We start from the raw sequence: 27,123 nt of genomic DNA, 5'->3' as shown, positions 1-27,123 counted from the left end.
CTAAAAATGGAAGAACTAGTTACCACTATTACTAAATTGGAAGCAACTCCTTCCTTACGTCTGTAACCTTCGTTTCCATGTTGTGATCGTTAAGGTCACTTCTCCCTCAAAGAGTCAGAAGTTCCTGACGCTGGCATAAAATGTAAGCAGGAACATGCATCTTGGCTTATTTCCATCTTGTGGAAAGTGCTCAGGCTTTGAATCCTGCACATCTGGGTTCAAACCCTGGCTCTTTGACTTGTATGCCTAGGTTTCCTCATCTGCACAATGGGTGTTCTAATTACATTTGGCAAAACTGCTGTGGGATTTAAGAGATTTATACAAAACACCTGACATGCAGTAGATGCTCAAAAAAAAAAATAGTTACTGTCATCACTTCTGGTAACAGATCATATGTGCTGAACCCATCCTGTGACCACTGTTAGCCTAACTTTGCACATCTGATTCTTGAACAATTATTTCTCAAGTCAACACTGACATTAATTATAAGGTATCTGCTTCTTTGAGAAGTGAGATGACATGATACTTAATGCCTAAGTGCTCAATACATGGTGCCTATTACTATGTCTGTGCCATGGTGTTTTTTAAAATATTTTTTGTTAGGTTATAATATGAGACTATATAAACCAGTCAGAATTTGAGGGGTTGGGATTGTCACTGTAGAGGAGACAAAGCCTGCCTGACCTCGTGGCTTGCCCCATCATACTCAGTTCATATAAAACATTCCACAAAGAAGGGTGGCTCAGTCGGTTAAGCGTATGACTCTTGGTTTCAGCTCAGGTCATGATCTCAGGTTGTGAGATTGAGCCCTGCATTGGGCTAGGTGCTGGGCGTGGAGCCTGCTTAAGATTCTCTCCCTCTCCCTCTGCCCCTCCTCTCTCTGTCTACCTCTCTAAAACAAAACAATATGAAACAGACAAAAAAACTTCAGTAAAAAAAAATATAAAACATTCTGCAGAGGATGTCACTGAGTATTCGTATGACAAGAAATAGATGCTCGTTATTGGTTATCCCATCAACTGTGTAGGTGAACTTGGAAAGTTAAATTCCATTTTTCAGTTTGCAAAGACACTTGGCCAAAATGTTGGCAAAACTGAAAAATGCCATGATTATTTTTGACCTCATTTTCTCTTTCAGTCCCGTGCTCAGCTGTCAGGCAGCACTGCAGATCAGGTCAGCCACCTCGAGTTCATTCTGAGGCATTTGTGTGGTGAATACCTTGGATTGTTTCCCTCAGGCCGGAGGGAAACTTCGAGGGTAGAATTGTGTCTTTCCACAGGCACCCCTGGGGGACCCTGTTCTCCCATGATCGTGGTCATTAATTTGGACCCATATGACTTTAAACTTACAGGCTCGGCTTTGGGGGAAAGGCCTGTTAGCTGCCACCCGCGGATTCTCTGAAGCCCTGCCGCGTCCCTTTCTGTCCGTCGTTCCCACTTGCTCTCCGTCCTCCCACCCCACTGCCTTCCTCCTCCTCTCCTCAAGAGTTCCTCATTCAGGTGATGGAACTGTTACCAGTCGCACACTGAGTAAAGAAAAAGGTGTTTAAATAAAGTTGTTTGCCTATACAAACATAAGTTCTTTCAATACATGCTGTTCTTGAATCACAGTTTTGAGTGATGGACAACTTGAAGCCATTACAGAACACCAGTCAAAAGATTAGTGCTCATAATTTATTCCTTGTGCATTGGGTACAACTAATGCTAGTTTCTTCCTGTGGTTAATCTCTAAAAGTTAAATATGCACTACATTATATAAGCGGCTTTATGCCTAAAACTTGGCTCCAGAAAAAGCCCTTAAGTAGTTTTTAAGGGTAATCATTAATTTGATTAGTAAAAGGTCCATAGTGGTTTCATGGTATTTCTTCCTACTCTCTTGAATATGGGTTCTTTGGAATTGTTTTCTAAGCAGAGATTTCACTTTTTGTTCCAAAGGGAAGATGATAGCTTCTTTCAATGGAAACTATTAAAATGGGTTATTGATTACTGGCATCTATGAAAGATCTTAGCACATTGTAATTTACTGAGGAGGGAGGTTTTGGTATTTATCATGTGTCAGTAAAGGTATTCCAGTATCTGTCTTGACAAGATAATTAGGTAAAATTGTACATCGGGCAAACTGAATTGTAGGCACAGAATAAGTGTGTGGGCAAGGGGGAAAGTAATGCTGATTGAGAGACTATATTCAGAATGAAGCCAAACACTAGTGAACCAAGACTGTGATAGTTTAGTCACTGTCCATTTTGTAGATGAGACTGTCTTGAGTATTCTGTTTATTGGGGTGTTAGGAATGAAGTATGACAGGAGAACTCTTTTAGAATAATGCTGCTGGGAGAGAGAGCTAGTGTCTGTGTTACAGAAAACAATCCTGTTTTTGGAACGGTTGGTAGTGCAGGCGCTCGACCTTCATCAGTCAATGGCTGCTTTGTGGTAAGCTGAGCAGAACGCACACAGGGTCCAAACAGATGTGGAACCTTGGTCCTAAGCGAGTCGCTTAACCTCTCTGATGGCAGTTTCTCATCTGTAGGTTGCTAATTACGTATATTTAGCTTGCCTTGCATAGTGATCAGCGTCATAAGTGCACGTGTGTTCTCCCCCTTCCATCAGGCATGCCGTTCTGCCTGCAAAGCTTTGTTAGTATGAACTGTCTTAATGGGGTGATGTGGTTTCTAATTTACTTTTTCAGACTTCATTTTGCAAATTATGCAGAAACATAACAAAATTCTGTGAATCACTTTCATATACCACTGTGTATGCAGTATCTTTCAGAGATGACATTGCATACTTTGCATAGTGATAGTATCAAGAATATTTTCTGGCCAGCCATTCACTTATACTCCGTGTTTGTTGCACAGACCTCGTGCTTTCTTGTCTTGATACTTCTGTGATATTATTTTTGCTTCATGCCTTTTGACAATGACAAGCTCAAGTACTTCCTTCATTAAGCCTTCTGTTAACATTGACAGCCACCTCCTCTGTAGTTACAGCTTTGGTGATCCCACTCTTAATGGAAATATGATTGTGTGGCCTTTGTCCACCCATACCATTATTTTGCATTGTTGTTTAAGTATTTATAGCTCAACCAGATTTTCAAACCACTGGATGACAGCTCTGTGTTGTAAACCCCTCCCCGGTGCTGAGCACAGTGCCTGGTCCATGGAGGACGCTTAAGTTTTTGTTCATCCACCCATCTATTTGGCATTCAGAAGACACATGTTGAATGTTTCCTTTTGACCACACACTAGTGCTTGGAACTGAGAAACTAAAGATAAAGAAGATGTGGTATCATCTTTGCCATCAAGTGGTCTATAGTCTAGTAAGGGGGACATACAAGGTAATGAAAAGCTAAAGCATGTTACGAGTACCAGAATTCAGAGGACGCAGCCAGGGAAATTTTTATAGAGCAGGGACATTTTTATAGATAGGGATATTTATGTTGATGTTTGAATTTTGTCTTAGCAGAAAAACAGGATTTCTCTTGAAGTGACAGGTTAAAAGAGCATTTTTTAAAAAATTACTTGATATTTCACTTTGTGGATTGCTGCTGTTATCCCAAGTATTATCACACACTTGTAAAAACTTTAGAACATAATTTGTATTACCTTTATCTCCATAAACCAAAAACATGTCTTGGCATTTTCTAAAAATGGGAGTTCCAATAAATAGGGTATCATATTCCAGAGGAATTGCTTTTCAACTGTAAGTAATCTAACTTTGATACTGCCAGAAGTCTCGCTAGCTGCCCCCACATATGTTGCTTGCCACTGCTGAGATCCCTGGAAATGGGGCATTTCTAGGAGTACTGCGGGCTGCCTGAAGGACTCTGAAAAATGGAGTTTGAAATTTATTCTGCATGGGGCATCGGGGTTACACTGTACTGGAGGCATTATATTCTGTCCAGGGTGAAGCCAAGATTAAAATTAAGTCTTCTCCCCCCAGATAAAAACTGATCAACCAAACAAAACTCCTTAAAATTTTTTCCAATAGTTTAAACTTAAGTGACCTTTTTTTTTTTTTATAGTATAAAGGCATCTAAGTCAGGATGGAAAGATCAAGATATGTGTGTTTTATTCAAATGGCATTCATTAATTCAAGTGAAAGCACACACATCTTTTCTTACCTATTTTAATTCTGTTTGAACACAGTATCAAATTTGGGTCTATGGAATAGCAATTCAGGGCTCTTGGATGTGAAACGTATATGCCTCAAAGTTGGAGCTGTTTCTTCCCCTCACCATTTCCTAAATTCCTGAAATAATAAGATTGTTTACATTTCTATAATGAAGCTCAGGTTTTAAATGCTTCCTGTGACATAAATAAACAATGCATCATGGAGGCTGACAAGTCTGGGTTCATTTCCTGGCTGGTATGCATTGGGGGACTCTCCCATCTGAAGGAATGTGAAGTCATGCCTACTTCACGGGGTTGCCATGACCCACATGAGATAACATGAAAATTGTATAATAGTAGGCATCTAACACATCTCTTTCCCTTAATGTAAACTACTTACCTCCTGGTGGTTTACTGAATTTGATTGGCAGGAAGAAGGGACTTTGTAAGAAGCAACTTTCTTCTTCAGTATTTAAAAAAAAAGAGCACACTGTTCAATAAAGGGACCAAATCTTAACACAATTTGTTTGTCCCTAATTTCAGTTTGTCCACAGTAGAAATTGAAAATCGAGCCCAAGCCCTTCATCTCTTTGAGACTTTGAAGACTGATCCAGAAGCCTTTCACAAGCACATGGTCAAGTATATTTACCCCACAATTGGTGGTTTTGATCACGAAAGGTTGCTATATTATTTCTCTCTTCTGGAAAGCTGTGGCTGTGCGGATTTGGAGAAATATGCCATTAAACCAGAAACCCACATTCGGCTGCTGAAGAAATTTAAGGTAGTTGCTTCAGGTAAGATAGTCATTTCCCTGCTCGAACTCATTCTTTAAATTAAATCTAGGGATTAATTTTTTGTACACAATCATGTTTGTGCATTGTGGCTGGCATAGATCTGAAACCACAAGATTCAACGCTAATTGACCTTTGTTATTATCTTTCCAGCTCCTTTACTTACTGTTGAAGGAATTAAATAGCAAAGAAGCTATAAGAAACCTTTTGGAAGCCACATAGTAACTTAGAGTAGGCCTGGTACTAAAATCTGAAGTTTTTAACTAATCCTCCGGGGGTTTATTCCCTACTCCAAGGGGTTATATTTTACCTTATGTAAGGACAAGGCTGAGACCCTTTACAATTGGCAATCTGGCATAATTTCACTTCACTGGAGCCTCTAAGTTTAAAGTGTGTGTGGAACCCTTCAGATAAGTGCCTTTGAACCTTTGATACATTGTGGAAATCTTTAGGATGGTATCCGTGTCTCCTTATGCTCATAACTAAGAAAGTCAACATATTAATACCTCTTCAATCTGTGTGGTGCTTTATAATTTACAGGGCACTTCGAAATCTTTATTCATGTGATACTGATAACAGTTGTGAGAATTTACTTCCGTTTATCAGTGGTTTACTGAGTAGCCGAATTAGAAACTGGACCATTAGAAACAGAGAAAAAGGAGTAAGATCCAACCCCTGCCTTCGGGCCTTCAGGTAGCGGAGGGGAGGCCAGATGAACAGCAGGTGACCCGAAGGCAGTGCGGTGAGTGCGCAGGTGGAAGAAACCATGGGTGCCCTGCAGGCCGGAAGCAGCAGGGCCGCCATGCCTCCAGCGCCCCCTCGAGGCGGTCCATGGACGACTCCACCGCCCATAACCCTGCAGGCCGAAGACTGGCGCTCAGGTCTTCTGACCTGTGTAATTGACAGACTGTCCACTGTAAACCGGGAGATGAACTTTTCCCTCCAGCCACACAGAGGGCTATGGATGTGTGTGAAAGCTCTTGGAATGAACCTACCCTCTGTTTTTTTTCTTTTCTTTCCATTAGGTCTTAATTATAAAAAGCTGACAGGTGAAAACATGAATCCTCTGGAAGCACTGGAGCCAGTTCTTTCAAGTCAAAATATCTTATCTGTTTCCAAACTTGTTCCCAAAATCCCTGCAAAGGATGGACGGATGCTTTCCCCGAGCTGTCTATACACCATCTGGTTACAGAAGTTGTTCTGGACTGGAGACCCTCACCTCATCAAACACGTCCCGGAGTCCTCCCCAGAGTGGCTCCACGCCTATGATGTCTGCATGAAGTACTTTGATCGCCTCCCCCCGGGTGACCTCATCACTGTGGTGGATGCAATTACATTTTCTCCAAAAGCTGTGACCAAGGTAACTGAAAAGATAGCTTACAGTGCAGTGCATTGGATGCTTTAGAAGAAATGAAAATTGTTTTTATTTACTTTCTCGAGATGGAGAATACTTACATGTTTGACGTTTTAGTTTTTTTTTGCTAAGCGTGAGATATTCTAATTGGGAAATCGTTTTCTTCTATCACAGATGTGCAAGTCGTCTAAATCAGACTCCGACTGTTCTCATTTACATGTACATTTTGTACATGCTACTGTTCTCCTATGTCATTTTATAGTAGATATTCCATCCTTTTCTTTGCAGTTCATAAGTGGGAAACACCTCCAGCGCCTGGCCCACCATGCCTGCATTCAGAGGCAGGCCGACAACTTCGCTGTGGTTAAATTGAGCACTTAAAAAATTTCGCATGAATGCCACGTGGTAGTATGTGGCTTGGTGATGCAATTATCCATGAAAGTCTCTGTAGACATTTTCTAATGTCTGCTCCATGCTTAGGTCTGAGCCCCTTTAACTGGACTCCAAATCTTGCTTTGGATCCTTCTAACAATGTATAGTTTCACACAGAGTAAATAATGTGGGTCCCTCTCCCCCGCTTCTTGCCCTCTGCGTGGCCACAGGGCACTCTATCCTAGACAGCCTCCTACCTCTGCTCTCAGCTGCTGAGCTCTGTTGCCTTTGGAACTTCCTCCTCATCTGCTTTGCTGCTGCTTTCTTTTTCCCCAAGTTGATTGGCAAGTCCCCCCAGTATCTTACCACAAGAATTTTTACTGTGGCTAATATTATCTTGAAAATTTACTGTAAAGGCTTAAGAATTCAAGTCATTCATTTGGAGGTTGGCACAGGTAGAGGTTCAAACATCTGTGGGGATTTCTAGTTTTGTTTTTTTTTAATTTTACTTTTTTTAAAGTCTTTATTTGAGAGAGATTTGAGAGAGAGAGAGAGAGAGAGAGTGAACACGAGCATGGGGCAGAGGGAGAAGCAGGCCCCCCGCTGAGCTGGGAGCCCAATGCGGGGCTCCATCCCAGGACCCTGGGACCATGACTTGAGCCGAAGGCAGATGCTCAACCGACTGGGCCACCAAGGTGCCCTGGGATTTCTAGTTCTAACTAACTTGTTAGATCAACAGTTGTGGATAACTGAGGATTTCATGTCCTTATTATTAGAACTCAAGTACTTCAGTTAATAACTTGGTTTTAAATTCTATGAGCACTGCTATGAAAAGGAGATGATCATTTCTGTTGTTTTTAAGGAAGAAACTAAAGATTTCAAAGGGAGATATCATATATTTGAAAAGAGTACAAGTTTCGAGTCCTGTAAACCTGCCTTGAACTTTGAACCTGCCAATTAATAGTTCTGTGGTTTAGACTGAGGAATCTGCTAGACCTCTGCCTCCTTGTGGCCGAGTTATCTGTGTTGCAGATAATATTATTACTCCCATTTTGACAGGTGAGGAAAGTGAGACTCCACGAGGTGAGTTTGATAGTAGAGGAGCCACACCCTGAGGTCAGGAAGGCTTTTTTCGAGGGTCCTTGCTCTTAACTGTAGTGTATCTAAGGAGTCTCGGAACAAGCAGCTAGAGTCAAGGGCCCGGAGCCATTCTAGGAACTGTGGGAAGGCAGGGACCAGAGAGCCCCAAGGATGTTCAGTCCAGTGGAGAAGCCTTTCACTGGATGTGTCCAGAGCAGGGCTGAGTCTAAATGAAGAAGGCCAGGCAGGAACCTGGCAAATATGGGAAAAGATAAGAGTCCAGCAAACACGGGTTTTGAATCTCCCAAGAATGAGAAGAGGGTCACAGTTCTGACTGTATGTATTAGCAATGTAGGAGGTATGTATCGAGGGAAGGGAATGAACCAACTGGGGAGTCGAAATCCAAGGAAAAGGCTCTAGAAGTGGGACCGTGAACTGGCTACAGGGGCTACACAAGCAAACAGACAAGGTGGGAAGCCAGGAAGACAGAGGGTCCTTCATTCCAAGGCCGTTTCCTTCCCCTTATGCTGAAGCAGCTTTTCAGTATTTTACGTGAGGGCAGCAATAAAGACTAGCTCCATGACCGAGGCCATATGCTAATTGTGAGCATGTATATGGACATGGACAGACAGTTCTAGATTTTCCAGCAGCAGTTATTGACTCATGATTAAACAGAAGAGTTGGATGTAGAATCCACTATGAGTGTTCGTTTTTATTTATGATGTTTTAAGTCAGATTTATGCAGTTACAGCACATTCTCATCACCTTAGTTTCTTACTTAAACCTTCAGATACCCTCCCACCACCTGAGAATGTAAGCCACAGTTGTTTGTGCACATAGGTGCATTTTTCCTGAGGAAAAGATGCCTGGCTAATCCAACAGAGAGCGAGTCAGTTAATTATGGCATTGCTTTCTCTTAGTTCAGATGGTATAATCCTTAGCAAGGTACTCTTGTCTAGTAAACTATCTCAAGAGATGGTTTTCTACGGAGTCAGGTAAACTATAGAAAAGTGAGGTGGAGGCACTTAAAGTTAATTTTACATCTTTAGTCTAGCTTTATGTTTTCCCTCATTTTATTAATTGGCAAGCTTTTAATTTTCCATTGAGAGAGGAAAAAAATAAAAAGTTTAGATACAAGGCTTGCTTGAAATCATACAATACTGTGCTAGAGTGAGTGAGAGCAAGAGAAATTCAAATTAAAATACAACCCTTACATGTCAGAGGACACATTTGGAAAAGGAAGTGAAACTGGATTTGGCCAAATTTGCAAAACACCAGATGTTCCTACAGCTCCTACATGATGTTAAAAATGTAAAATAAGTGTATAGTACTCATATATAGGGTGCAATTTTCAAACGTATGCCCACATTTAATTCAAAACCGAACTTTTTTTTTAAAATTTTTTTATTGTTATGTTAATCACCATACATTACATCATTAGTTTTTGATGTAGTGTTCCATGATTCATTGTTTGTGCATAACACCCAGTGCTCCATGCAGAATGTGCCCTCTTTAATACCCATCACCAGGCTAACCCATCCCCCTCCTCCCCTCTAGAACCCTCAGTTTGTTGTTCAGAGTACATTGTCTCTCATGGTTCGTCTCCCCCTCCGATTTACTCCCCTTCATTCTTCCCCTCCTGCTATCTTCTTCTTTTCCATTTTTCTTAACATATGTTGCATTATTTGTTTCAGAAGTACAGATCTGTGATTCAACAGTCTTGCACAATTCACAGCGCTCACCATAGCACATACCCTGCCCAATGTCTATCACCCAGCCACCCCATCCCTCCCACCCCCCACGACTCCAGCAACCCTCAGTTTGTTTCCTGAGATTAAAAATTCCTCATATCAGTGAGGTCATATGATACATGTCTTTCTCTGATTGACTTATTTCACTCAGCATAACACCCTCCAGTTCCATCCACGTCGTTGCAAATGGCAAGAACTCATTCCTTTTGATGGCTGCATAATATTCCATTGTGTATATATACCACCTCTTCTTTATCCGTTCATCTGTCGATGGACATCTTGGCTCTTTCCACAGTTTGGCTATTGTGGACATTGCTGCTATAAACATCGGGGTGTACGTACCCCTTCAGATCCCTACATTTGTATCTTTGGGGTAAATACCCAGTAGTGCAATTGCTGGATCGTACGGTAGCTCTATTTTCAACTGTTTGAGGAACCTCCATACTGTTTTCCAGAGTGGTTGCACCACCTTGCATTCCCACCAACAGTGTAGGAGGGTTCCCCTTTCTCCGCATCCCTGCCAACATCTGTCGTTTCCTGACTTGTTACTTTTAGCCATTCTGACTGGTGTGAGGTGGTATCTCATTGAGGTTTTGATTTGGATTTCCCTGATGCCGAGCGATGTGGAGCACTTTTTCATGTGTCTGTTGGCCATTTGGATGTCTTCTTTGGAAAAATGTCTGTTCATGTCTTCTGCCCATTTCTTGATTCGATGATTTTTTTCTTTGGGTGTTGAGTTGGATAAGTTCTTTATCGATTTTGGATACTAGCCCTTTATCTGATATGTCATTTGCAAATATTTTCTCCCATTCTGTCTTTGGTTTTGTGAACTGTTTCTTTTCCTGTGCAAAAGCTTTTTATCTTGATGAAATCCCAATAGTTCATTTTTGCCCTTGCTTCCCTTGCCTTTGGCGATGTTTCTAGGAAGAAGTTGCTGCAGCTGAGGTCGAAGAGGTTGCTGCTTGTGTTCTCCTTTAGGATTTGGATGGACTCCTGTCTCACGTTTAGGTCTTTCAACCATTTGGAGTCTATTTTTGTGTGTGGTGTAAAGAAATGGTCCAGTTTCATTCTTCTGCATGTGGCTGTCCAGTTTGCCCAACAGCATTTGTGGAAGAGACTGTCTTTTTTCCACTGGACATTCTTTCCTGCTTTGTCAAAGATAAGTTGACCATAGAGTTGAGGGTCCATTTCTGGGCTCTCGATTCTGTTCCATTGATCTATGTGTCTGTTTTTGTGCCAGTACCATACTGTCTTGATGATGACAGCTTTGTAATAGAGCTGGAAGTCCGAAATTGTGATGCCACCAGCTTTGCTTTTCTTTTTCAAGATTCCTCTGGTTATTCGGGGTCTCTTCTGGTTCCATACAAATTTTAGGATGATTTGTTCCATTTCTTTGAAAAACTGGATGGTATTTTGATGGGGGGATTGCATTGAATGTGTAGATTGCTCCTAGGTTGCATTGACATTTTCACAATGTTTGTTCTTCCAATCCATGAGCATGGAACGCTTTTCCATTTCTTTGTGTCTTCTTCAATTTCTTTCATGAGTATTTTATAGTTTTCTGAGTACAGATCCTTTGCCTCTTTGGTTAAATTTATTCCTAGGTATCTCATGGTTTTGGGTGCAATTGTAAATGGGATCGACTCCTTGATTTGTCTCTCTTCTGTCTTGTTGTTGGTGTATAGGAATGCCACTGATTTCTGTGCATTGATTTTATATCCTGCCACTTTACTGAATTCCTGTATGAGTTCTAGCAGTTTTGGGGTGGAGTCTTTTGGGTTTTCCACATACAGTATCATATCATCTGCAAAGAGTGAGAGTTTGACTTCCTCTTTGCCAATGTGGATGCCTTTGATTTCTTTTTGTTGTCGGATTGCTGTGGCTAGGACTTCTAATACTATGTTGAATAGCAGTGGTGAGAGTGGACATCCCTGCCGCGTTCCTGACCTTAGGGGAAAAGCTCTCAGCCTTTCCCCATTGAGAATGATATTCGCTGTAGGTTTTTCATAGATGGCTTTTATGATATTGAGGTCTGTACCCTCTATCCCTATACTCTGAAGAGTTTTGATCAAGAAAGGATGCTGTCCTTTGTCAAATGGTTTTTCTGCATCTATTGAGAGGATCCTATGACTCTTGTTCTTTCTTTTGTTAATGTATTGTATCACGTTGATTGATTTGCGGATGTTGAACCAGCCTTGCAGCCCAGGGATAAATCCCACTTGGTCATGGTGAATAATCCTTTTAATGTACTGTTGGATCCTATTGGCTAGTATTTTGGAGAGAATTTTTGCATCCATGTTCATCAAGGATATTGGTCTGTAATTCTCCTTTTTGTTGGGGTCTTTGTCTGGTTTTGGGATTAAGGTAATGGTGGCCTCATAAAATGAGTTTGGACGTTTTCCTTCCATTTCTATTTTTTGGAACAGTTTCAGGAGAATAAGTATTAATTCTTCTTTAAATGTCTGATAGAATTCCCCTGGGAAGCCATCTGGCCCTGGGCCTTTGTTTGTTGGGAGATTTTTGATGACTGCTTCAGTTTCCTTAGTGGTTATAGGTCTGTTCAGGTTTTCTATTTCTTCCTGGTTCGATTTTGGTAGTTATCCATCTCTAGGAATGCACCCATTTCTTCCAGGTTATCTAATTTGCTGGCATAGAGTTGCTCGTAATATGTTCTTATAATTGTTTGTATTTCTTTGGTGTTGGTTGTGATCTCTCCTCTTTCATTCATGATTTTGTTGATTTGGGTCATTTCTCTTTTCTTTTTGATAAGTTTGGCCAGGGGTTTATCCATCTTGTTAATTCTTTCAAAGAACCCGCTCCTAGTTTCATTGATGTGTTCTGCTGTTCTTTTGGTTTCTATTTCATTGATTTCTGCTCTGATCTTTATTATTTCTCTTCTCCTGCTGGGTTTAGGCTTTATTTGCTGTTCTTTCTCCAGCTCCTTTAGGTGTAGGGTTAAGTTGTATATTTGAGACCTTTCTTGTTTCTTGAGAAAGGCTTGTATTGCTCTATACTTTCCTCTCAGGACTGCCTTTGCTGTATCCCAAAGATTTTGAACAGTTGTGTTTTCATTTTCATTGGTTTCCATGAATTTTTTTAATTCTTCTTTAATTTCCTGGTTGACCCATTCATTGTTTAGTAGGATGCTCTTGAGCCTCCATGTATTTGAGTTTTTCCGACTTTCCTCTTGTGATTGAGTTCTTGTTTCAAAGCAGTGTGGTCTGAAAATATGCAGGGAATAATCCCAATCTTTTGGTAGCGGTTGAGACCTGATTTGTGACCTAGGATGTGATCAATTCTGAAGAATGTTCCATAGCCACTAGAGAAGAATGTGTATTCCGTTGCTTTGGGATGGAATGTTCTGAATATGTCTGTGAAGTCCATTTGGTCCAGTGTGTCATTTAAAGTCTTTATTTCCTTGTTGATCTTTTGCTTGGATGATCTGTCCATTTGAGTCAGGGGGGTGTTAAAGTCCCCCACTATTATTGTATTGTTGTAGATGTGTTTCTTTGCTTTTGTTATTAATTGCCTTATATAATTGGCTGCTCCCACGTTAGGGGCATAGATATTTACAATTGTTAGATCTTCTTGTTGGATAGACCCTTTAAGTAGGATATAGTTTCCTTACTCATCTCTTATTACAGTCTTTGTTTTAAAATCTAATTTGTCTGATAGAAGGATTGCCACCCCAGCTTTCTTTTGGTGTCCATTAGAATGGTAAATGGTTTTCCACCCCCTCACTTTCAATGTGGGGTGTCTTTGGGTGTAAAATGAGTCTCTTGCAGACAGCATATTGATGGGTCTTGTTTTTGAATCCAATCTGATAGCCTGTGTCTTTTGATTGGGGCTTTTAGCCCATTTACATTCAGGGTAACTATTGAAAGGTATGAATTTAGTGCCATTGTATTGCCTATAAGGTGACTGTGAGTGTATATTGTCTGGTCCTTTCTGATCTATGCTGCTTTTAGGCTCTCTCTTTGCTTAGAGGACCCCTTTCAATATTTCTTTCAGGGCTGGTTTTGTGTTTGCAAATTCCTTTAGTTTTTGTTTGTCCTGGAAGCTCTTTATCTCTCCCTTCAGTTTTCAATGAGAGCCTAGCTGGGTATAGTATTCTTGGCTGTATATTTTTCTCGGTTAGTGCTCTGAAGATATCATGCCAGTTCTTTCTGGCCTGCCAGCTCTCTGTGGATAGGTCTGTTGCCAATCTAATTAATTTCCACCATTGTAGGTTACATATCTCTTCTCCCGAGATGCTTTCAGGATTTTCTCATTGTCTCTGAGAGTCGTAAGTTTTACTATTAGATGTCAGGGTGTTGACCTATTTTTATTGATTTTGAGAGGGGTTCTCTGTGCCTCCTGGATTTTGATGCCTGTTTCCTTCCTCACATTAGGGACGTTCTCTGCTATTATTTGCTCCAATATACCTTCTGCCTCTCTCTTTTTTCTTCTTCTGGGATCCCAATTATCCTCATGTTGTTTCGTCTTATCGTATTGCTTATCTCTCAAATTCTGCCCTCGTGATCTTGTAGTTGTTTCTCTCTCTTTTTCTCAGCCTCTTTATTTTCCATCATTTGGTCTTCTATATCGCTGATTCTCTCTTCTGCCTCACGTATCCTAGCAGTTAGTGCCCCCATTTTTGATTGCACCTCATTAATAGCCTTTTTGATTTTGACTTGGTTAGATTTTAGTTCTTTTATTTCTCCAGAAAGGGTTTCTCTAATAACTTCCATGCTTTTTTCAAGCCCAGCTAGCATCTTTAAAGTCATGATTCTGAACTCTAGGTCTGACATCATACTAATGTCCGTATTGAGTAGGTCCCTGGCAGATGGTACTACCTCTTGTTCTTTTTGCTGAGGTGATTTTTTTCGTCTTGTCATTTTGTCCCGAGGAGAATAAATGAATGAGAACAAAATGCTAACAGGTTAACAACGTCCCCAGCAAATATACTCTATACAAATCAGAAAAGACTTGAAACCGGGGGAAAAGAAAGTGAAAGAAAGAAAAAAGAAAAAGATAAAAACAAAATAGAACAATACAAAAAAAGCAGAATATGATCAAATATGATCAGGCTAATGCATAGATCAGTGCCACACACTAGATTTTGGGTGTATTTTGGTCTGTTAGAAGAATGTGCCTCCTAAAATTTTATAGGAAGAAAGACTTATATATGTACAAAATAAGGGTTGATACAATGAAGGGATGGAAGATGAATGTAAAGATGAAAAGTATAAAAGATTTTATAAAAGGAATTGATATGATAAGAAGTTGTTTGAAAAAAGAAAGAAGATATAAAAAAAAAAAGAAAAAAAGGAGAGAATGTGATCAGGCAGGAGACTAGAACAAAGCCATACACTAGTGATTTAGGATATATTTTGATCTGTTAGAAGAAACTGTATCTCAAAATTTTAAAGAGAGAACAACTTATATATATATGCCAGAAATAAGGGTAACTACTATGAACGGATAAACTATGACTCTAAAAATGAAAAATAAAAAATGTTTTTTTTTAAAAGAGGGGTTGATAAGATGTTGGTTGAAAAAGGGAAAAAGAAAAATTTAAAAAAAAACAGTTAAAAAAATTAACTTTGATAAACTAATGAATCATGGTAAAAAAAGCCATGAATTCTATGTGCAGTATTCCCCTAGCGCTGGAGTTCTCCCGTTCTCCTTGATCGGTAAACTTGGTCTTGGCTTGCTGGTTGTTGGTGCTGATCTTCTGGGGGAGGGGCCTGTTGCCGTGGTTCCCAAATGTCTTTGCCCGAGGTGGAATTGCCCCACCCTTGTCGGTCCAGGCTAAGCAAACTGCTGGGGTTTTCTCTCAGGAGCTTTTGTTCCCTGCAAGCTCTGGTACAGGTTTGGAGGACCAGGGTGAAAATCTTGGCCTCCCAATCTCCGCCCGGAGGAGCTGAGAACTCGGGGCCCCGCTCCTCAGTGCGCCCCCAGAGAAAAGCAGTCACTCCCGTGTCCCCGGTCTCCGGCCGCACTCCGTGCTCACCCGGCCTGTGACCGAGCGTTTCTATGTCTGGCACCCGACCCCGTGTGGAGTCTCCAAACCCAGCAGATCCCTGCGGTGCGCTCCCGCGCCGCTCCTCCCGGGGGAGGAAGGGGAGTCTCCCCAGCTCTGCCGCTCGTTGGGTCCCTGCTGGAGGAGCAGTGGCCCGACTGGGCCGCGGATCACGGTTTATGGCCACCCCGAGCTGAGAGCCCGTGCCTCGGCTCTGTCTCTGCAGCCGGCTTCCCCGCTCCGATACCCGGGAGCTCTGCCGCACTCAGGCACCCCCGGTCTTCCTGTGACCCCGAAAGTCCTGAGACCACACTGTCCCACGAGGGTTCCACCCCCCGCTTAGCCACTGGAGCGACGTCCCTCAGCGGAGCCGACTTCTAAAAGTTCCGATTTTGTGCTCCGCGGCTCTAGCACTTGCCAGAAGCGGCCGACGGAGGCCCCCTCCCCCGCCGTCTATCCTCCCGAATATCGGCTCGGATTCACTTCTCCGCACGTCCTACCTTCCAGGAAGTGGTTGCTTCTCTGTTCAGAGAGTTGTTGCTGCTCTCTTCTTCGGTCTCCTGTTGAGTTCGTAGGTGTTCAGAATGGTTTGATCCCTATTCAGCTGAATTCCTGAGACCAGATGAAATCCAGGTCTCCTACTCCTCCGCCATCTTGCTCCGCCCCTAATTCAAAACCGATCTTATGGAAAGAGCTAGTAAGCTAATTCTAGAGTGTGTAACAAGAACAGCAAGCAGTTGTTCAGATGCTAGAATTCAGACAGGAGTATCTGTAAAGCCTGCACTTAGTACCCATCCTCTGATGGAATAAAGCAGAGAAGGCCCTTTACATTCAAGATAATTGTCATTCACTTGCCATTTGCATTAGTAAAATTTGTGGAAATTCTAAGGAAAATATTCACTACATGGTATGATGTCATGTAGGCAGAGATTTAATTTGCATGACATTTGAGGTGATGAATATGCAGAAGGGAGAATATGAATGTCTAAATTTGGAGCATTTGCTCTAAATCTAAATTGTTTCATTTTTGTGGAGTCAGGTAAGAGTTGCTTTCCTATATCTTTTCCAGTTCAGCAATTAGAAACGTTTTTTAGAAGAGACAGAGAGCAAGGTAGTAGGTTAGAAATCCAGGAAAATGGTCAAAGAAGCTAAAATTCAGGTCAGAACACTATGTGCTTGGTTCAGATGTGATGTGGTTGGATAAGGGCGACTTCTGTGCAATCTCAGCCTTCATCTTCATCCCAGCCTTTCATGGTTCCCACACACTTCCGGTTGTTGGGAGAGCTGCGTCCATAATTAAGGACACGGGAAATACCCCTCTCACCTATGAGATGCTCCCCAGGAGTTCGCTTAGGACCCTTCTTGAGAAGCCCCAGAGCGTCATAGAACTAGAAGAGGCCTTCTGTCATCCTGCCTGGTGCTTCTCAACCTGGAATTGGATGGGCATTTACCACCCGCAGCCCACCCCACATGAGCCCTCTGTTCCAGCTCCCACCATTTGTTTCTGATGGGAACAGGCTATCTCCTTTGGGTTAGAGTGGGAAGAATATTTGGAACCTCTTATCTAGTCTGACCTCTGACCCTCAAGCATCGTATCTATTGATAACTACCCCTTGTGTGTGTGTGTGTGTGTGTGTGTGTATGTGTGTGCTTATGTGTATAAAGGATTTTTCTTTGGGCTTCTTATAGTTTCCACTTTTTGGTTCTGCTTTCTAGAGCTATAGAAACAGTGTAAGAGAATCTGTTTTTCATATTATGACTGTTCTTGAAATAAGCTGCTGTTTCTTCCTTATTCTATTATCCAGATTATTTGCTTTAAAAATCTGGAAGAGTCGATTTGTCTTAAAAAACATATGACCTAAAAATCAGGGGTGCCTGGGTGGCTCAGTCGTTAAGTGTCTGCCTTTGGCTGAGGTCATGATCCCAGGGTCCTGGGATTGAGGCCCACGTCGGGTTCCCTGCTCTGCAGGAAGCCTGCTTCTCCCTCTCCCACTCCCCCTGCTCATGTTCCCTGTCTTGCTGTCTCTCTCTCTCTCTCTCTGTCAAAATAAAATAAATAAAATCTTTAAAAAAATAAAATAAAAATCAAATGTATTTTCTAAGTTTGTCTCAATCAAAGGCTGCAATATAGCAGTAACTTCAGGGTCTTCACAGTGCTAATATTATCTCTTAACAAAGAATGGCAGCACATTTTTCACCATAATGAGCAATCAGTGTCTGAAACCACTAAAAATAGTTAGATAATGCATATTACCTAATTGCATGGCATGATACATGACTTTCTGATGCACAAATCAAATGCGTATTGTGTAGATTTCAGACTGAATCACTAAGTATTTAGGCATTAGCTGTATACCATATACAACATTAGTTGGCATTGACAACATTAAGATGTAAAAGACATTCCTAAGAAAGTTAAAAAAAATTTTTTTTTGAAGATTTTCTTGTTAAGCTGTACACCCAACATGAGGCTCCAACTCACCACCCCAAGGTCAAGAGTCGCATGCTGCACCAACTGAATGAGCCAGGTGCACAACATGTTTTTTTTCTTTATAGTAAAATTATTATAATTGAGAATTACACTCCGTATGAAAGTAGAAATTCTTTGAGGCTAGGGGTGGTACCTTTTATCTAATTCTGCAGTTCCTAGTACGGTATGAAGTAGGAACTCCTCAAGTGTTGTTTAAACAATTATTATGAAAATTGGTGATTGTAAAACCTTTTGATCTCTGGGTGCCTTAACATTCTTAAAAATTATTGAAGACTATAAAGAACTTCTGTTTATTAAGGTTATATATATTGATATATACCATATTAGAGATTAAAACCAGGAAACTTTGGAAATATTTAATTCACTTAAAACTATCAATGATAGACCTGTTATAGGTCGACATGAATAGCATATTTTAATGGAAAATAACTATTTCCAAAGAAAAAAGATTAATGGAAGACTGACATTATTTTATATTTACATGTCTTGCTTAATAGAACACAGCTGGATTCTTGTGTTTTTTTTCTGCATTAGGTTTGTTGTTTGGGTTGAAGTAAATGAAGAAAATCCAGCCTTACACAGGTTGGGAAAGGGAGAAGTTCTTTCATAGCCCATAACTTGGGGTGTTCCCCTTTGATACTGCACTGAAACTCAACAAGTGGTAGATTCTTAGAGGCCAGTTGCAATGTGGAATCTAAAACTACATCATTGTACACTTTGTACTCTGTTACATTAAAATCACTGGTCTATATTGTACTTTGAATGGATCTTTTACTCATGTATGGTTTGTAATATAATGCATTAGAGCTTTGGAAAATAGTGATCCACTGAGTTATGCAGATCATCCAAATGTTGATAAATTGCATTATATAATATCAACAAAGTCACATGCATTAATATGAGCTCTCATCTCAGCAGATGAGTCCTTAAGTATTGGGAAGCTGTCAGTCTCACCGTGGTAGATACAAGTTTTCCAAAGTTCTAATTTTTTGCTTGACAGCTCAAATTTTATCAGTGGCAGCAAGTACTATGAATTGTTTTCCTTGAAGTGACAGGCTCATTTTGTTCACTTTGGAGAAAATGTCTGCCAAATATCCAAGTCTAAATAACCAGAGTTTTCTATTAGTTGTACTTTTAAGCAGAAATGGTGATGCATGCAAAAAGCAGCTACTTGAGCTCGTAATTCAAACCATCACACAAACGCTTTTTCCTTATTATGCTTCGGTATACGGTGAAGTGCCTTGTGTGTATATGTCAGTTCTTCATACAGACTCTGAAAAAAATGTTCACTCAATGGTTGAGGTTTCATAAAATTAATCATTTTTACTCCTTCATCAAGAACATTCTTAAGTGAAAATTTGCCTGCGAAGAACACAGTGGCTCTTAGTCCAATCTGGTGCCACTCCCTTGATCTGTGCTAAGTTCTCACGCTTTCAGCCACCATTGCTTTTTTTTACCAACCTGTAAATGTCAATACAGTGAAAAAAGATAAACAATGTCTTAGTTTCCTCAAAATAATTTTGACTTAGCAGACTGCTCGAAAGAGTCTTGGACTCTTGTGGTGTGTGGCCCACACTGAGAATCACTGTCCTAGGTTATTGTTACCAAAACTACAGCTGTCTTTGATGCCTATGTGAGAGATCATTTCAGCTTCCTAAATATTTATAATATCAATAAGAATAATGAAAATATGTTCTGGTAAGTGCATACAGGATTACCCTAAATTTTCAGTTCCTTAAAAAAGATTAATGTCTTTTCTTTTTTTCTTAGAGGGAGAGAGTTGGGGAGAGGGGCAGAGGGAGAGAGAGAATTTCCAGCAGGCTCCATGCTCAGCACAGGCCCTGACTCAGGGCTCAGTCTCAACCCTGAGGTCATGACCTGAGTTGAAATCGAGTCAGATGCTTAACCAACTGAGCCACCCAGGTGCCCCAAAGCAGATTAATTTTTCATCACCTTTCCGGATGTGGAAATATTATAAATAATTTGAAAATGCAAGGTGGAGTGTGTGCCTGGTTATGCCATTACACCACCCTTTGAATTTGTGAACTGTGCACTATATTTTTTCTTTCTTCACATTTTAGTTTTTATAATTTTTTTTTAGCCAGCACATTTATCTTTTATTGTTAATCGAGCTTAGCGGGGAGCTCCCTGGGAGATGTCTGAGAGACGTGTTGGAAAGGAGAAGGGGCTTGGAGTAAGGGGGCGTCTCCTAAGGGACCCTCAACTCTGTGTTCCTAGGCCAGGATATCAGATCAAGGAAAGGTGATTTTTCTGGGGTCTGTTTGCTGTAGTGTTGAGGGTGATGCTTAATCATGTTCCTCTCCTCCTTCACTAACACCCACTTTTAGAATTCAGAAAGGTGAGAGCAAAAACATCAATAAATAAATGTTGGTAACTATAGTTGGAAAGCTGGTGTTGGGGAGTGTGGCCTGGGTCTGTGGCCTAGTGGGCCCCTCACCTTTACACTCACATGGAACTTGACTCGTTAGTGCTGCCCCAGAGGCCATTCTAGAAAGAAGTGGAGAATGAGTGCATACTGTGGACAGGCAGCCTGCGGACAGGAAGAGCCACACTCCTCACGGCTTCTGTTGGCTCCCGTCCTGTGGGGACAATAATGGAGCAGAGGGAGAGAGATGCCGCAGGTCTTCCTCCTGTAGTTTTCTTCCCGTTGACTGGAGTGAACTTTGCTCCCTATCATGGGAAGATGAGGAATGGGCAGTGGGCTTTTTGCTCCCTGACCTGACTATAGGCTTAATAACAAAAGCTCTTGCCACCGAGGGGAAAAAGTTGTCTGGGTTCTGTCAGAACCTGGTTCCGGGGCCCCCACTTCGTGAGGCCATTCCCCTCATATGTACAAGTGTCTGAAACCCACAGTGGCAATTAAGCCATAGCTTCCAGAGAGCTCCGAAATAGAGCAGAAGAGCACACTCTTCTGACTCTTCTGACAAGGCTAAAAATTTGCTCTTTATTTCCTATCCCAGATTTTGCCCAACTGAAAATTAAAACTCCTCAGAAGTTAAACAAGAGCTTGAATGGGAGTAGAAAATGTGCCAAGTAATATAGGTCAGCAATTTTAGTCCCCATTTAAATTCCCAGAGGAGAAATTGACATCTTAAAAATAAAATCTTCTTTGCCCTTTTATTTGTAGTTCAGTTACATCAAAATCAAAAATTCATAAGTTCATGGAGGGAAGGCTCACAGAAGATTTTTCCTTGTTTCTGCTCTCTTAGCCAGAGAGGTCTGACTTAGGTGTCTGGGTAAAAGCAGGTTCCTTCAGCAAAATACACTTTCTTTCTCTTTAGTAGTATAGCTTCTCAAATCTGAAGTTAAATTAATCCCACCTCAAGTTTTTATGCATCTTATTTTAAAAATAGGGGGGAAAAAAAGTCATATCAGCATCAGCTCCATAGCCATGCAACTTGACCAGCCCTGAAACAGCTGAGCAAAACAAGGTTCTAGAGTTCTGGTCTTAGTTTACTCCAAACACACATTCCTAGAATGCTAGAGAGCAGAACCCGTGGCTCAATGGTGCGTGGGGTGCCGGGGAGGACAGTCGACACCAGAAACCCCACTGGCTTTAGCTTTGCCAGGATATCAGGTCAAGCCATTTGTCCAGAGATTGGTTGAGAAAGTCTCCTGTCAAGGGCTTAACTGTGGCATGTGTTCTCCATGAGGGAAGGAAAATCTGTCCATCCATGCTGTCTCCAATCTGAGATGGATTTATTTTACATGTCCCTGTCTGTAGTCACTCTGCCTTCCTGATATCCACGTCATCATTGGAGCACTTGTTCTCTCAGTTGAGTGCCACACAGCTGCCGTCCCTGCCACTTTGCTGCGGAGTCCTCCGTGTCTCGGAAACCAGTTTCCTGGGGGAGTTTGCCATTCATGCCCGTATTCGTTTTGGTTGAAAACCACCCTCAACTGCAGTCAGTGTAGATGTTTTTGAAACCTGTGCCCCTCAGGACCTAGGGAGGACCACGACCTTTACTTGGTGCTTGTCCCTGAACTTTATGTTGGTGCTACTTTGCGAGCATAGAAATATTCCTATCCTGTTTTTAGGGTTTGATGGGGAAAGAGCAATAAATAACAACCCACCTTCTCAAGTTAAGATCAGTGAAGAGATAGATCAGGTGGTTGGAAATCAAAAGAGCTTTGTTTTTGGTCGAATTGGAGTGGCGATTGTGGCTCAACTCTCCACATCAGTGTTCCTAGCAGTGCTCTGTGGTGCTCCCTGTAGTGCTCCACACCTTCAGACAGCTCTGCCAAGAGCACATTAGAGCTTCAGAGCCTCCGTGCTCTCTCAGAAGGACTGCCTACCAACTTGGTTTCCATTCATGGCATCCCCATAGGTGGCCTCTAGATCAGTGCTGTCCAGTAGAAATTCACTGTGAACCCTGTGTGGAATTTGAAATTTTCTAGTAGCCAAATTAAGAAAAGTAAAATAAAATAGGTGAAATCGCCCTCATTAACATTTCAACATTTACCCAACATAAAAATACTAATGAGACATGTCTTCTCTCTCTCTCTCTTTCTTTCTCTTTTTAATGCTCTTTGAAATCCAGGGTGTATTTAAAGCACATATCAGTTCAGACTAGTCACATTTCAAATGCTCAGTAGCCATATGAATGTATTGGATAGATTCACTTCTCTGGAACCGAAGTCTGGGCCTGACCCACAAGTGTTTATCCCTGGAAGGAGACGAGCAGAAAAAAAGTGTAGTCTCCTCCTGTCAGGCAGATCTCAAAAAGAAAGGAAAAGGACTATCCGCCCACCATCAATTTCTTCTCCCTGTGGCACCAGACGTCACCCCTCCTGTCTGAGTACTGAAAGAAGCACAACTTAATTTCTTGGGGTCCGTAGGGGAACCTTCTGCTTTATGGGTAAGGTAGGCACTCCAGAGTCGGAGAAAATGGTCCCTCCCACACATACCCCAATGGATGTCAAGCTAATAATAATAAATTATAAGACCTGAGATGTTCTCTCTCATCTACAGAAATCACTGTCCCTGCTACACAATAATGATAATAAAAGCTACCATTTGTTGTTTGCTATTATGTACCAGGCACTGGCTTGACATTTTACCTTATCTCTAATAATCATCACAAAAGCCCTGCAACATGGCATTAGGTCCCAGTTTAGAAATGAGTAAACTAAAGGTGAGATGTTAAGTAATTTGTTCAAGGTCAGAGTGAGTTATCTTGGTCTTATCTACTCCATGTTGGAGGTCTTCAGCAAATGGTAATCTTTTCCTCCCTTAGGCAGGGCCCACTCACTGTGTTCAGAGGCAACCCATTCATATGTTGAATCCCTCTATTCATTACTCTCTTCCATGTAGTTCCCATCTGCCTTTTTGATCCACCCTCCTTTCTGTAACTACAGAGAAATAGAGCCACTTCCTCCTGCCCATGACTGCTCTTTGGGTAATGGAATAAATTATACCTTGTATCACCCAAGACTTTTCATCCCCATTTTTTCTTTATTTCTCAAATAACCTGGATTCCATGTGTTTTAATTCTATTCATCTTTTCCTTGACAGTTTATGTTCCCCTTAAAAAAAATAATCCCTCTGTGTTTTAGTTTCCTAGTGCTGTTGTGACTGAGTACTACTAGGCTTAAAGAACACAAATGTATTGCTTTACGCTTCCATAGGTTAGAAGTCTGACAAGGGTTTCACTGGGCTAAGATGGGGGTGGACAGAAACTGAGGACTCTGGAGGCTCTCGGGGCAAATCCACTTCCTTGCCTTTTCCCATATCTGGAGGCTGTCTGCCATCACTCCTTGGCTTAAGGCTCCTTTCCGCCATCTTCAGAGCCAACAGCATTAACCTCTCTCTGACCCTTCTGTCTTCACATTTTCCTCTCTGACCAGAAGCCAGGAAAGTTTCTCACATTTAAGAATCCATGTGACGAGACTGGAGCCCGTGTAGATAATGTAGGATAATCATCCCATCTCAGGGTCCGAACTATTAATATATCTGCACGGTCTCTTTGCCACGTAAGGAGCATATTCACAGATTCCAAGAATTAGGACGTAGACATCTTTGGGAACCGTAGTTCTACCTATCGATACCTTCACATATACTAAGGTTTTAGAGACTTCATAGGCTTTATAATAAGGTTTTATAGAAGGACTGAAGTTAGGGGTGCCTGGCTGGTTCAGTCAGAAGGGCATGGGACTCTTGGTCTTGGGGTCGTGGGTTTGAAAATTGAAAATATAACACGTACATATTTTTTATCTGTAAGAAAATGGATTTTAGTTTATCCAGTATATAACATTTGTACTTTAAAGCCGAATAAACTACATTTTTCTCTGTTTCTAATTAACTGGTTGTGTGTGTGTGTAATGACATGGATCAATTATTGGAGTATATATTGTAACAATGAATACAAATCTTTCGATTATCATGACTTTTTAAATTGAAAGGATATCTAATCCACATTTGTCTCAGAAAGCACTGCATTTCTGAAGCTCCTGTTCCTGAGTGGAAAGTGGCATACTCCTATGTTTTTTAAGACTTCATCGTTTTTTAAGAGCAGTTTTACGTTCACAGCAAGATTGAGAGGAAGGTACAGAGATTTCTATATGCCACTTGCCCCTGTCCAGGCACAGCCTCCCCCATTATCACCATCCCTCATTAGATGGTACATTTGTGACGACTGGAGAACCTACAGTGACATATCATCATCACCCATCGTCCGTAGTCTACCTTAGGTCTCACTCGTGGTGTCATATATTGTAGGGGTGTGGACAAATGTATAATGACACGTATCCATCAACCCATCATCAGAATATCATACAGAATATTTTCATTGCCCTAAAAGTTTTCTGTTCTCTGCCTATTCACTCTCTACCCTCAACCTCTGGCAACTACAGATCTTTCTGCTGTCTCCATAGTTTTGTCTTTTCTAGACTGTTACAGGGTTGGAAGTGTACACTATATGGTCTTTTCAGACTGGCTTCTTTTTTTTTTTTAAAGATTTTATTTATTTGAGAGTAAGAACACACAATTTGGGGGGGAAGGACAGAGGGAGAGGGAGAAGCAGACTCCCTGCTGAGCAGGGAACCTGACGTGGGGCTCGATCCCAGGACCCCGAGATCATGACCTGAGCCAAAGGTAGACACTTAACTGACTGAGCCGCCCAGGCGCCCCTTAGATTGGCTTCTTAAACTTAGTAATACGAATTGAAGTTTCCTCCGTGTCTTTTCATGGCTTGATAGTTTATCTCTTCTTGGTGCTGAATAATATTCTATTGTTGGATGTATCACAGTTTATATACCCGTTTACCTGTTAAAGGACATCTTGGTCACTTCCAAGTTTTGCAGTTTTGAACCAAGCTGCTATAAACATTCAGGTGCAGGTTTTTATGTGGACGTAAGTTTTCAACTCCTTTTAGTAAATACCAAGGAGCATGATCATTGGAGTATATGTTAAGAGTATGGTTAGTTTTGTAAGAAACTGCCCAGCTGTCTCTTAAGGTGGCTTCACCATTCTGCATTCCCACCAGCAATGGATGAAAGTTCTTGTTGCTCCACATCCTCGCCAGCATTTTAAGTTGCCGCTGTTCCCTATCTTAGTCATTCTGACGAGTCTAGTAGGTGTGGGGTGGTATGTCATTGTTGTTTTAGTTTGCATTTCCCTGAAGATACATGATGTGGAGTATCTTTTTATGTACTCACTTGCTATCTTTATATCTTCTTTGGTGAGGTATCTGTTAAGGTCTTTGGCCCAATTTTTAATCAATTGTTTTAAAAAAAATTGTTTTAAGAATTCTTTGTGTATTTTGTATAACTTTGCAGAGTGAAAGTTTTCAATTTTAATTTAATCAGTTTTTTCACCGGTTTTGTCTTTGGTGCTGTATCTAAAAACTCACAGCCATATCCAAGGTCATCTAGAATTTTTTCTTTTGTAATCTTTTAGGAGTTTTATAGTTTTATGTTTTACATTTGGTTCCGTGGTCCATTTTGAGTTAATTTTTGTGTAGGGTCTAAGGTCTGTGTCTAGATTAATTTTTCTACATAAGGATGTCCAGTTGTTCCAGCACCAATTGTCGAAAAGACTGTCGTCACCCCATTGTATTTCCTTTGCTCCTTTGTCAGAGACCAGTTAACTGTATTCATGTGGGCTATACTTAGGTGTTAGCCCCCTCCTCCCCAGATTTATGTTGTTCAGTGTTGGTACTTTTTAATCATACTAACCTCAACTATGAAAATATTACAAAATGTTTCCTCAGTGTTACAATATGACTAAATGTTAACTTTCTCTTCCTCCTCTTCTTCTTCTTTTTCTTTTTTAATCTCATGGGTATTTTTCCCATTGATACCTGGTTTTGGTTTAGCCATCATTTGACTCCTTTGATTCTGAACTGAATGAGTTTTATTCGTGCCAGATACATTCAGGAAATGTTGATGTGAGTACTTTTTCATTGCTATTGTTCTAGGTGCTGTAAAAAAAGACTGCCAAGTTTGCCTTTGAGAAGCTCATGGTTGATTGGCGCAAATGTATGCATGTGTAACAGATGAGTTATAAGTTAATATAAAAAGTACTATTTAAGGGTTTAATAAATGCTGTGTGTAGGAAGGAAGACACAATCAACATTTATTGAAGGCCTTCTGTTTTGTATATTTGTTAATAATGATACCCAGTAGTGTTTATTTCAAGATTTTCAAATGTGCGATATATACTACTCTCATCTGACTTTCAGCTAGCCTGTGCATATTATTATAGATGTAAACATTATCCTTCCATTCCTGCTCTTGAATGCTTTTGCTTTTAAGGAACTATTTTCTTCTGTTTCGCAGGGTGAAAGTTTAGTCCGATAAACATATCTTATATCTTGACAAAAATGCAAAAAAACAGGAGCTTAGGAGATAAGCATAGAAGAGAAAACCTAAAAAGGAATTGGGTGTTTTTTTTTTTTTTTTTTTCCATTATGACTGTCAAAGGCACAGAATAAATGGGAACAGAGAATACTTAAAGGATAGAGAATACAGTTTTTGAAACTTGATGTAATGTAACATAATTTACTCATATATAAATAAAATATACATAGTCCTGAGAAAAATGACCGTCTATTACAAGACTCTAAAGAAAGGAAAGTTTCCCCCTTTAAAGGTTTTACATGGTGTTTATACTTCCAAAGTTGATTATTTGTCCTTCCTGCCCTTTTTCCAT

General features: G+C 40.9%; 1 protein-coding gene across 1 annotated transcript in view; it reads left to right on the top strand.

Annotated features, from left to right (window-relative positions):
* Positions 1-27,123, top strand: part of NBAS (NBAS subunit of NRZ tethering complex) — a 351,301-nt gene that overhangs the window by 245,080 nt on the left and 79,098 nt on the right. Inside the window, exons 43-44 of the mRNA XM_028099384.2 lie at positions 4,652-4,902; positions 5,925-6,259. Coding sequence (XP_027955185.2) covers positions 4,652-4,902; positions 5,925-6,259 — 586 coding nt within the window. The remainder of the gene's footprint in view (positions 1-4,651; positions 4,903-5,924; positions 6,260-27,123) is intronic.

The sequence above is a fragment of the Eumetopias jubatus genome, unplaced genomic scaffold (genome assembly GCF_037043125.1).
Source record: "Eumetopias jubatus isolate StellerSeaLion01/CBP00866 unplaced genomic scaffold, mEumJub1_p1.0 scaffold_9, whole genome shotgun sequence".
NCBI lineage: Eukaryota > Metazoa > Chordata > Mammalia > Carnivora > Otariidae > Eumetopias > Eumetopias jubatus.
This window is presented reverse-complemented; position numbering and strand designations above follow the sequence as displayed.